The sequence below is a fragment of the Cricetulus griseus genome (genome assembly GCF_003668045.3).
Source record: "Cricetulus griseus strain 17A/GY chromosome 1 unlocalized genomic scaffold, alternate assembly CriGri-PICRH-1.0 chr1_1, whole genome shotgun sequence".
Lineage (NCBI taxonomy): Eukaryota > Metazoa > Chordata > Mammalia > Rodentia > Cricetidae > Cricetulus > Cricetulus griseus.
The window spans coordinates 64,745,775-64,758,774 of NW_023276807.1; the positions used below are offsets into that span (position 1 = coordinate 64,745,775).

The following is a 13,000-nucleotide window of genomic DNA, read 5'->3' on the forward strand; positions in this document are numbered from 1 at the left end:
TTATTTGTCCATATTTGTGTGCTGTCATTCACTTGGTTCTGTATCTTGCTTGTGATTTCCAATGCAGAAAATGTACACATCACCCTGATACTAATTTCTACTCCTGTGACTTATATGGCCAGCTGGGATATTGGAGCATGTGGAAGGTCTTTCTTAGTTCCTTGAAGACTTCCTGTGCCATTTTCCACAGTGGTTGTACTAATTTATGTTCCTGCCAAAAGAGCAAAAGTGTTCCCCTATTTCTGCATCCTCACCAACCCCTACCTCCTATGTTCTTACTACAGCTGTGCTGTGGTATGACTCAACATTTTTTATGGTTCTTTAAATATATTTTAATATTTCTTTGAGGATTTATTGAAATAATTATGATCATGTTCACCCCTTTTTACCCACTAGTTCCTTATCCTAGGTTCATTCTCTCCCTCACTTCTCCACTGCTCCCAATTTCATATTCCACTGGGTCCAAGTTGTGATACCTATATATGCATGGGTTTGGAGTCATCTATGAATATATGATTGACTGAACAAGTGACACACTCTAAAGGAAAACTCTCTCACACCTTGACTCTATGAACTGTCCTTAGCTGCTGAGTTAGGTGTGAGAACTCACGGACTTTTCTTTCCTCTATGCTGGAATTCTTACTGGCCTTATCTTGTACAGGTCTTACACAGACCATGAGTTCATGAGTACAGCTATCCTATTGGCCTGAAGACACTGTTTTGTTCCTGCCCTCCCTGATATCCAGATCTTCCGATTTTTCCAACCCCTCTTCTATGATGGTTCCTGAATCTTGGGGGAAGATGATGTAGATGTCTCGTTGTGGCTGAGCATGCCACTGAAGCATATACTCCACAGTCAAATCGAGTTTCTCCTCATCCACTTTCCACTACACAAAGAAAGGTCTCTGATGAGGTTTGAGATCAGCACAGTCTATACAGAGGTTCAATTTATGTCCACTTTGCAAAGTAATCCCAGTAGGTTCACCTCCAGAGCCTGTGAACTCTCCTATTTGTGCTTTGCTAGATTAATAGCACTAGGTATATGTTTCCTCCACTGGAGTGGGCCTTAAATCCAAGCAGAGAGAGATTAGTCTTCTTCATAGCATATGTGTCTCTACTTCTCCCATGAAATATCCAGTGGCATGTCTTGCCATTTTAGAATTGGATTGTAATTCATGATGTTTAGAGTTGTCTAAGACAATTAATGAAGAATCCTGATACATACAGACCTCATTTCCATGTGTCCTTTGCCAATTGTGTGGTGTCTTCATCGATATATGTTTTCTATTTGTTTATTTTGAGACAGGTTCTCAATATGTAGCCCTGCCCGACTGGAACTCACTATGTAGACCAGGCTGGCCTGGAATTCACAGAGATCAACATGCCTCTGCCTCTCAAGTGCTAGGACTAATGTCATGTACTGCCATATCCATCATTACCATAAAGTTCTCAGGGACAACCAACAATGGTCTGTATTTAGGGGTCTCCAGGAAACCCCTGGCCCAAATCTGAGAGGAAGCAAACCACACTGAAACTGGCTGTTTTTCCCATGACAGGGTTTCTCTGTAGTTTTGGAACCTGTCCTAGAACTCTCTCTCTCTGTGTAGATCAGGCTGGCTTCAAACTCACAGAGATCCACCTAACTCTGCCTCTGGAGTGCTGGGATTAAAGGTGTTTGCCACCACTGCCCAGCAACACTGGGCTTTTTATTTAGAAACCTGGCTTCTGGGAGCTACATCATTTCATATGAACAAAAGATATGTGGTGTGTGTGTGTGTGTGTGTGTGTGTGTGTGTGTGTGTGTGTGTTTAGGAAGCTCATAAAATAGTAGGCTTCCATATGACCTTTTCAAACATCCTAGATATTCAGATATTTGTTATCCCTCTTCCATCCTTTCCTCTTGCCCACATGCCCATCCCTATCCCCACCTAAACATCCTGCTCTGTTATCCCATGTCTTCATGTCACCTGTTTTCTGATTCCTCCTTCTTAAGATCTTTCTTCCCACTCCCCACTGTCCCGAGCTATCGTCTCGCCAGCAAGAACCACACAGGACACTCGGATCCTTCTGCAGGAAAGCTTTAATGCGTCTTGAGAGGAGAGCATAAGCTTACCAGAGCGGAGACCCCGAGCCAAGAATCCCGTCCCCTAATAAAGGCTGGCAGCCGCTGCCTGGGACGTGTCACCCTATGATTGGCTTCAGCTCCTCAGGCCATATGAGCCACGGAATAGGCAGAGATCAAGGAAATGGAAAATTACCCAGCGCCTATGCAATAATTTACATTTAGTGCCTGCAGGCACCATCATTGTAATGGAGAATGCAGGGACGGCTCCCTACATCTCCCCCTTTTTTTATTATTAATGATAAGGCTTTATATTTTTACAAGCAAATAGGTCACCCATATGTTGAAGGATAGAGGCAGAGGTTGTACCTTCCCAATCAAACATTAAGACTGTGTACAAGAGTCGCCATCAGGCTGTTAGCTTGACCCGAAGCGCTCTCGACCTGTCCTCTGCCGTTTTTCTGGGAAAGGGAGACTAGGGCAGGCAACCCTTATGCAGGACAACATGCCTCCCAGAGAAGCCTGCATACTGGGCAACTCTCTGTGTGATGCCTTGCTCAACATCCCTCATGGGATGCTCAAACCAGACACTCTACCCTGTGCAATGAGCCTAGGCTCTGGGTGTGCAAGAGCTGTCTGGCCAGCGGCCTATTGCTTAAGCATAGTTAGCCAAATATCAGTGGAAGCCCCTTGTTCCAAAGCTATAAGCGCTTGGGCGATAACCATCTTGTCTCTCTTAGTTTGAGCCCTGAGCCTACAGACCAGCCAGAGAAGCAACATCAATCCGCAGCAAACGGCTGCACCAAACAATCCCATCCCCACCCACTAAGCGATCCATGATGACAATCTCTCCGTCAAGAACAGGAGTTAATCAGGATAATAGCGGCTCTCAACTCCCGGGGAGAGGGTGGAGTTTCAACTTTTGAAGGTCCGAAGGGGCTCTTTGTGTGAGTCTTTTTGGGATCCACAGGGGATTCTCTTCATCCTGTGGAAAAACACATATAGCTCCCCTGGATCTTATGAGAATAGGATCCGGGCCTCTCCAAAGACCAGTTAAGATATCTTTTACCATTTCCTTTGGCCTTTCAGGTTCTGAGGTGTGACGCTTGGCCGCAGTATGGCCCCGAGCGTCAATGTTTATGAGGCTTTAAAGCCCCAGGCATTCCAGGCCTCCAAGAAGTGTTGAATAACATGCACGGCCTTTTCCCCTATCAAAGACTGGGAAAGCCATCTGTAATTTCCTCCGCTCCTCTAATGGTAAAAAGGAGTCAGTACCAAATAATGGGGGTGTTGATGGAAGTACACCCGCTGGATTAACAGGTCTCTTAAATTTACCGGGGTGTGACCGGTTATCCCCTATTTTCTCTCCCTCCTTTTTTGTTTCTTTTTCACCTAGCTGAGCTGTTTTTTCTAAAACTTTATCTCTTGAGCTTTTAGAGTCATCAGAGCTATCAAGATTTAAAGCTTTAAACTTATTTACAGAATCATCTAACAAATTACTCACTCCCTCGTCATTAGACATCCCGGGAGGTCCTTTTTCCTTATTCGTTGTTGTTTCTCTTTTTATACACACTCCCTTGTCATTAGACATCCCGGGAGGTCCTTTTTCCTTATATTTTATTGTTGGGCGCGCCCCATCTCTCACTACATTCGGTTTCTGACATGTAATTCTGGACTTCTTTAAGATTGCTACAACAGTGAGAAAGGTCAAAATGGCTCCTAGTAAAAGCACAGAAGCCTCTACACTAACCTCCCAAAATAGCAACATTCCCAAGCCAAAGTCCAGAAAAGACATACCTCTCCGAATTTACCACCCTGCAGTTCTGAATCCGCCCCGTTAGAGGGGTCTCCGCAGTGCCGGCGATGTTAACAAGTTCCCGGGTTTCGGCACCAGATGTCCCGCACTATCGTCTCGCCAGCAAGAACCACACAGGACACTCGGATCCTTCTGCAGGAAAGCTTTAATGCATCTTGAGAGGAGAGCATAAGCTTACCAGAGCGGAGACCCCGAGCCAAGAATCCCGTCCCCTAATAAAGGCTGGCAGCCGCTGCCTGGGACGTGTCACCCTATGATTGGCTTCAGCTCCTCAGGCCATATGAGCCACGGAATAGGCAGAGATCAAGGAAATGGAAAATTACCCAGCGCCTGTGCAATAATTTACATTTAGTGCCTGCAGGCACCATCATTGTAATGGAGAATGCAGGGACGGCTCCCTACACCCCACCAATGGTGCATTATAATTTCTGGATTCTACAGGGATTTAAAATTAAATATACAAAGTTAAAGTTTTGAGGCTATGATCCACTTATGAGTAATAAAATAGCAATGTTTGTCTTTCTGGACCTGGGTTACCTCCATAAGTATGTTTTCTGGTTCCATCATTCACTTGCAAATCTCATGATTTCATTTTTCTTTGTGGTTGAATAGCATTACACTGTGTAAGGCACTACACTTTGTCATTCATTCATGATTGATGTACATGTAGGCTGTTTCCATATCCTGGCTATTATGAACAGAGAAATGATGAACATGGCTGAGTATGTGTCTCCCTAGTAAGATACAGTCCCTTAGGTAGATGCCCAGGGGCAGCCATCTAACCCTGAATTCTGTGTGTACCTCCTTTGTGATTTAGACTTGCATTCCCTTGAGGGCAAGCAAGGATGGTTGAGACTTCACATGTCTGCTGGCTATTGGCATGTCTGCCTTTGAAAACATCTGTTTTCACCATTTCACCCACTTCAAAATCTGACATTGGTTTGTTCTCACTATGAGCTGTGCATGTTCTTTGTATGTGTATCTCACATGTTTTCTCACTTTAGTAGTCTGTCTCTTTACTCTGCAAATGTTTCCTTTTCTATACTGAAAGTTTGGAGTTTGAAACCTCATTTGTCTATTTTGTCAGTGCTTTGGGAAGTTCAGGTTCTATTTGTTTTCAACACGTAAAGGAAAAGCAGAGGCACTGACAGTCAAATTAGCTTCTAAAACGATTGCATTGTAGCAGGTGGCAGGCAAATATATGAACTCCACTTCCCCTCCCTCCTGTCTTCCAACTTTAAAACAGCATGCTAGAAATTAGCCTCTCATATTAGACCATAGAATGTTTGTCAGACTCTCATTCTCTGTTTTGTTTCTGCTGCCTCAGTTCTAATCATTGTCATTTTGTTTCCTCCACATTCATTTATTTCTAATGTTTACTTATTGTTCTTGTCTCCCTTAGCCATTCCATTATCTCCTGGAGTTTGTGGTTTTGGCTACCTTGTTTATTTCTACACATCCGATTCCTAGAGAATGACATGGTAGATGTTCCGTGCCAATGTTCAGAAAGACTGATGAAAATACAGAAATTCAAGTAAAGTAAGGTAGATAGGGAAGAAACTGTTGATGGGGCAAATCTGTAATATCAGTTTTAAAATAAAATTGGTAAATTTACATCATCTGTTCACTATAGTTCAGATCTTGAAATAGAGGAATTATGCGGGAATGTCTACAAATTATAGCTGTCTTTGGTGACAGTTATACTGACAATGAGACCGAGTTGTGTATGGTGTCAATACCTTTTATCCTTAAGAAAAACCCCCCATTTTTTTTATCTATAGCATTTCTTTTTCAAAATATGTACTGTAGAAGTCCAGTTGTCCTTGGTATGTGGTATAAAGATGACTTTTTTTTGCCCAAGTAAAACTAGAAATTCTACATTCTCCACACACTCTTAAATAGGGAATCCATTTGCATATTCTTTTTTAAGAAGCTGAGACTTTCCTTCAGAAAGGAAAAGTGTTTAGTTTCATTAACCTAAGATTTTCCCAATTGGATTGGGCTCAAAGTTAATGACTTTTCAACACATTTAGAGCTGTCCCCAGGAAGAGTACCATGCAGGTGTGAGCTGATTGATCACGTAGCTTGAGACATCCTAATCCCAATATCCCCTGTTAGGTGTCTCTGTTCAATCATCCAGAAAGGAAGCATGCTTATTCCTTCCTTATGTTTTATTTATTATCAACTCCATGGATCCGTGTGGATTCCTGTCATCTCTTCCCCAGAGAGTCCTGCTCTCACCCATGTTTCCTCAGCATCCATTCAGGTAGAATTGCTTCCTGTAAGAATTGAGCTGTGAGGTAGTGAAACACTCCAGCTGTCTGTTCACTCAGTGAAGTTGGTGGGCAGAGAAGAGTCCTATACTCTCAGACTGATGCTTGCCTCTCATGCTAGCTCACACACCAACTCACACTGCCTCATGTACCTGTCAAACTCCCTTCCTGGGGCAGTGTTCTGTTGCTGGTTCCAATAATCAGGCTTCTGTCTTTCAGATGCATCTCTGGAGCCAACACAGTCTTTCATCTCACTCTAGGCTAAGTGTTGCTGAGTTTCCCTGAGATATATCCTTCTGTAAGATGCATTTCTGAAGTGTAATAACCAGTATATTCTAGGGCGTATGATGAACATTAAAGAGAGGAATGTAAGGCCTTTGTGGAGATAAATTCTTAACTTGGATTCCTTCAGTCCTTGCTTTTGTAAAACATTTATTCACATAAGACAAGGCCAAGCTTTGTTTTGTTTTCAGGGTGCAAAATTTTCTTACATACATATTCTTGTGTAAGCCACAATATTCCATAATAGCACCTTCCTTGGAGGCTATAGCAATAGCTCAGCAGTTAAGAGCTTCCGTTGCTCTTTCAGAGGACCCAGGTTCAGTTCTGAGCACCCTGCATGGCAGCTCACAACTACCTGTAATTGCAGCTCCAGAGGACCCAGCTTTTTGAAAAAGGGAACAGCACGTGAGATAGCCCTTAAGGTTCACAAGGTGGCCTCTAGGCATAATCTTCATGGAGTTAAGCTTAACCTTGTCTGTGTAGCAAGTTCACAGGTAGTCTGGGCTACCTGAGACTTACTCTAAAACCATAACTACCAATCCCCAAGATATAATCTCCTGTGGATTGCTGCAAGTGTCCCTCTGTTTATGTAGAATGGATCATTTTGTTGCTGTTTTTCCTCTGTTGGTAATATAGGCTGTTTTTCCCCCCTTGGTGCTGTCTAGGGTTGGTGCAAGTGTGCAGTTCTCCTGTGAAGACAATTATGTGCTCCAGGGAGCCAAGGGCATCACCTGTCAGAGAGTCACTGAGACCCTTGCGGCATGGAGTGACCACCGGCCCATCTGCAGAGGTAAGGTGCCCAGTAAGGTGACTTAGACTCTCCCTGGGGCAGGATGCCCTCCTGAACACAGGGTGAAGCTTGAATAGGAAACATAGTCTATAGCTAAGGAAGAATTTGTTAATATGTGTGTCTCCATGATGATGTGTGTCAAAAGAAAGGTCCTCAGAGTTGGTTAGAATGTGATTCCTCTCTGGGTGTTTGTGGTACACACCTTTAATCCCAGCACTCAGGAGGCAGAGGCTTGCAGATCTCTGTGACTTGGAGACCAGCCTGGTCTACAGAGCAAGTTCTAGGACAGCCTCCAAAACAACACAGAGAAACGCTGTCTAGAAAAACCAAAAACCAAAAAAAAAAAAAAAAAAAAGAACTGCACTACTACTCAGAGCAAAGCTGATACTTTGCATTCACACACGCACAGAGACAAGCACACACACAAGCACACACACACACAAGTTGGTAATCCTCTTCAAGTATGTGCAGAATGTATTATATAAAAACATGTTGAAAACCTTAAAGTCCTATCCCTTCAGTGGCATTGACTTTGAATTTTGGGTGTGGATGGACTGAGTGATGAAAAGAATTTGTCAGTATGTTCTCAGATCTTAATTTTCTTTCAAATTTATTTTACATTTATTTATTATGTGTGTGTGTGGATGTGTATGAGCCAACAAGCCTGCTTTGGTACCCATGAACTCTGGAATAATTTTCAGGAGGTGGTCATATCTTTCCAACATAATGGTGGTGCTTAGGTCTTTAGTGTGATTACTGCCAACCTATCTTTCCAGCTCATAGTAATTTTGCTCTATCATAAATCTGATGAGATTTACCAAAGAAAATATCTAACATCATAAATTTCAAGTTTATTCAACAGATACATATGAAATTAGACAGAAATAAAATATGAATGTCCCACTTTTATGAGATATATGAATCGAGATTTGGGCTTCATATCTTTTTTTTTTTGCATCTATCTTGTAATAACCTGTACAAAGTGATAGTTTTCCAGAAAAATAAAGCACTAACTGGACCAAGGAAAGTTTCATAGATAACAACATCTCCTCGTTCCATGTAGACATTTGTTTATTTATTTAGTTTTGTGCATGTGTGTGCACAGGTGTGTTCACCCATGCATGCATATGTGGAGGCCAGAGGTCATTGTTGAATGGCTTTCTAAATCGTTCCCCATCTTAATTTTTACGTGGAGTCTCTTAGAGCCTCCTTCCCACCATGCCCTGGGATGTGTTTGTCTCTGTCCCTCAGTTCTGGGTTCTAGACAAACTCAGTTCTGAGTTTGACATGAAGGCTGGAAGTCCTCCAGCCTTGCTCAAGTAGACTTAACACTGAGACATCTTCCCAGTCCCTGATCCTTGCAGCCTTCTAAAAGGATTGCTGCATTACATGTAGTTACATTTTTTAATATTTTTCCACAATGCCTGCACTGATTGGCAGTCACAACAACAATGTGCAAGGCACCCTGTCTTTAATATTGTCTGCAGGAGAAGCCTGTCTAACTTTATTCCTGCTGCACTTCCATGGCCTTTTGGATCATGGTTTGAAAGAGAACCATGTCAAGGGATTTAATTCATTGTTTTGTTTGGATTTCTGCTATACATTTCAGTTAGATATACCTCGATTGTCTATGATGTATCCATGACTCCTTCTGAATCAACCCCTTCTATAGTCTAGATAATGTTCTTTACTAGCTGGAGCTTGTTTTTAGGGTAGTTTTCTCATAGAGGATGCAGTTTGTTGCCATTTGTTCCAGTAGACAAGAAAGTCTTCAATACTTTTGATTTAAAATGGAGGAAAAGGTTAAATTAGACTTTTCTTGGTCTATTTTAATGTAAATTTCTAATCAACATCTGTTGCAAGCACAGTTGTAAAACCATTTAATATTTTAAGTAAACAGATAGTCTAGATATAAAGTTCCTTCAAGTTAAACTACACATTGAATCTCCTTTTAAGTTAATTCATGTTCTGAAACCAGTCTTAACTCTTTAGTATGCATTTCCTGCATCCAGTTAATTCCACTTATTTATATATTCAAATATCTAATTAACATAACATTGTACCCACTGGCAGAGTGCTGGGATGTTTCTATACTCAGTTTTGTGAGTGAGTGACATTCACATCAGGGTTAGAATATTGGCTTGCCTAAAAATGAATTATCCTCTACCCTCAGCCTCTTCTGTCCTGGGAACACAGGCATGAGATGCCCTGTCATTCCCACCATTACCCTGCAGGAAATATGCAGGCAGGGTCATCTTTATTGCAGGCACTATCTACCAGTACTTCCTAAGTAGAACTAAGTGCCTGCTGAGCATCCCCTCCCCTCCTCTCCTCTCCTTTTTCCTCCCCTCCCCTCCCAGACCCTACTCTGCCCTGCCTCTAGAAATTTCTATTCTGCCCTCTGGAGATGAGGTCAGCTCTTCCTAGACTCCAGGTATAACCAGAAACACCTAGTCCCTGTGCTTCTCTGCCTGCCATGTTTCCCTCATCACAGTCTCCTCCAGCTCCATCCAGAGGAGGAGCAGAACCCTTCTCTGCCTTGCCTTTTGCTGAGAGGGTGGCAGAAGTGTTTGTAAACTCCTCTGGAGCCTCTGGAGAGGGTGAGGCATCCTCTGAGACAGTTACTCAGTCCTGTGCATTGGATCTTTCAGCGGCTGAGTGTTCAGACTTTATGGGGCCATGATGTTGGCTAAGCCTGTGTTTTGTGGGATAACATGTTGATGGAGCCATGTGGTCACACCCGCACTGTTCTCCTTCTGTTGACTCCAGCAGATTTTCTAGATGTGAAATGTCCCTTGTCCTCCCCCATCTCACGAACACTTTATTATAAGCAGCAAAAAGAATGATACACTAAGCTCCCATATTGCCCACACACCTCAGCTAGATATCCAAGTTTGTCAGTTAAGTTCTGCTTCCTCCACTGGGCTCAGTGGTCCTTTAAGTTTAGCACTTGAGAGGCTGGGGTTTCCTAATCTCAAACCCAAGGATAGGGTGGGCTACATAGCAAGACCCTGCTTCCTGCATGGTGCCCCTGTCTTTGAGTTCTGTAGATTCTTTCAAGCACTTATTTCTACCAATTCAAGACCACTAAGGTTTTCTCCGTTTGGCTTCTCAAGTTCTTCATGCCCCGCATGCCCATTATAAATCACTCTTCCATTGTTTAGTAACAGCACCTCCGGCCACACAGAAGACACTGTGTAGCTGAAAGTAATGACAGGAGGATGGGGAGGAGTCTGTGGGTTTAGTTCCTGGTACTAACTGGCCCACAAAGGTATGCTGGCTTGGCTACCTAAGTCTAATCATGAAGGCTATGTGGTCACAAAGCACTTGTCTGCCACAGGCTGGACTCCCAGGAGGCACTCACCTATTATCCACAGTCAGAAGTATTGTTTTAACTTCTAGGAAAGACTTGTAAACAACTATCTAGATAGGGTACCAACCACAGACCAAGGAAATGCATGAGCCTGAGCTAGCTGGTGGAAGCAGAGAATCACTGTGCTTACTTCTAGGAACATGAGTGACTCCTGGAGTTACAGTGAGCAGAGTGAGGCCAAGCAGGAGAAGCAGCCAGAAGTGTTAAATTCAGAATCGTTTGTCCCCTTCAAGCCATATTTGGACAGGTGGGGGTAGCTCCTTCATGATGTAATCTCAGCTGATCTCACTTGTTTAGGGTTGTTCTGAAGAAACTAACTTTTTGATTCTCACCACAGACAAAATTCACACCATGCACACCATCTTACAAATACCGAGCAGACAGCTCTAACCAGCAAAATGAAATGGGTGAATTTAGCTTTGCAAATAATTTTTTATTGGACGCAGTCATGGAAAGTACTATCTACACATCAATGTAAAGAAAGATTAAAATGTGATATCTGTATTCTCACTACTTCAACTGCCACAATTCCATGGGAATGCACTGTGAGTTGATGGTTTTGACATTCCTGCTTTCAGAGAACAGGCACACTAATGGTGGCTCATGTGTTGGTCAGCACTGCTTCAGAAGCAGCATGTCTACCTCCCTGGTTTCCTTCCCAGCCCACACTTGTGGGTGTGGAGAAGAGACATCTAACTGACTCATAATCCTTCTCCCAGCTGGCATCCCCACAGCTCAAAGTACTTTCTCCAATTAAAATCCATAGGTCATCTAGACTGTCTATTCTCAAGCATAGAGATGCCCTCATTCTCTCTGAATTGGCCCCTTATGGGCGGGCTCTTGATGACTGCCTGACTCACCCATGGTAAAGAGCTGAGCAGCGGGCTCTTCTCTGTTTCTATAAAAGGGTGGTGCTGGGTCTCTAACATGCACAGAACAAATGGGTACTGCACTCCTTAAAGTTTCAAATAGTTCTGAAAATAGATTGCAGAAGCATTTTCCAAGGTATGGGTGATGTCCCTACTGGGGATGCAATCTACTTAATGAAAACTCTGGAGACATTTAACCAGCTGTGGGCAGTTCCCAACAGCAAGTGCAATGTCTCAAGTACATTTTTGCCATCCTTACAAGTAGTTTATAAATAGATAATAACCTGGTATGGATTCTCCCAATTCGTCCTTGGATGTTTTGAGATCCCATGGATTAATCATGTCAGGTACACATTCTAAAGCCAGCCTTCAGTCAATAGAGGAATGAGTGTTCTGAGCACTGAGACCAAGAGAAACGTAAGGGTATTTAAGGTCATGGAGCAAGACTTGGTCTTCAAGCTTCCCAGGTTCATGAGGGGGTCCCTGACTATGAGGTTAATATCCAGCCTTCTCTCCTTGGGGAGTGTCTGATTAAAACTGTTGATAACACACAGTGAGTCAGAAGTGACCCTGGGTCTAAAAGCTGGTATGGTTTGCCAAAGCTTACATTATCTAATTAGCCTGGAGGCTTGGGGACATTACCTTTCCCTTCAGTTACCAAACAAATGAATGTTGTCACAGCTCAGTAATTACACAAGGGATTCCATATTCCATTTGAAATTATGCGTACTTCATTTAGAGATATGAAAACAGCTATTATGATTTTTTTCTACAGGGTAAAACATTACGAGCTGTTTAAAACTGCATAAGCATCCTTAACTGGCAGTAGAAAAAAATAAGCAAACGAGAAAAGATAAGGAGATGATATGGTTTTATTTAAGTGAAATGTTCAAGCTGGTGTTTCATCTCATGAGGCTTTGGCAAGATGGATGTGGAGAGCGTCTTCCATGGCTGATCTGCCTTCCCTGGGTGTAGGAGGGCTTGAGCAGCTCCGTGAGTTGAAAGGGCACTTAAGAAAAGTGAAGTGTTATTTTCAGTTGTAACCCTAGTTACACAAGAGTTAATTGGAGGCAGCCAGGGTCACAGAATAAAGTTATTATTACCTCAAGATTCCAGGTGAGGTTAACTAGAATTATCCTTAACGTATTAACTTGTCATGTTCTGAGGCTGTTATTGCATTATTCTTTGTACCCATGTTTTATGCCCATGCAAAAATGACCTTTTAAATAGTAATGAAAAGATTATTTACACCAGAGAGAAGCTTCATACTATTGGATCATAGGTCTAGCCTCAATGTTATTTATCTCAGGGTGGTTATTTGTTCAAACAGCTATTGTGTTGGAAAATTAAAGGAACACACTCAGAGCTTCCTTAGTTTTACTGAATTAGGGGAAGTACCTGTGACCACAAATTCTTGAGCTTTATAATTGAAAGGGAAAAATAAAGAAAACTTCTATTTTTTGGGGGGGTGAGGATTGATTTGTCAAAGAGTTTCTGGAAGTGATGGGTTCAGATTGTATACCATTTGTCTATTT

General features: G+C 42.6%; 1 protein-coding gene across 1 annotated transcript in view; it reads left to right on the forward strand.

Annotated features, from left to right (window-relative positions):
- Positions 1-13,000, forward strand: part of Csmd1 (CUB and Sushi multiple domains 1) — a 1,205,306-nt gene that overhangs the window by 784,576 nt on the left and 407,730 nt on the right. The window contains exon 9 of the mRNA XM_027388213.2: positions 7,099-7,223. Coding sequence (XP_027244014.1) covers positions 7,099-7,223 — 125 coding nt within the window. The remainder of the gene's footprint in view (positions 1-7,098; positions 7,224-13,000) is intronic.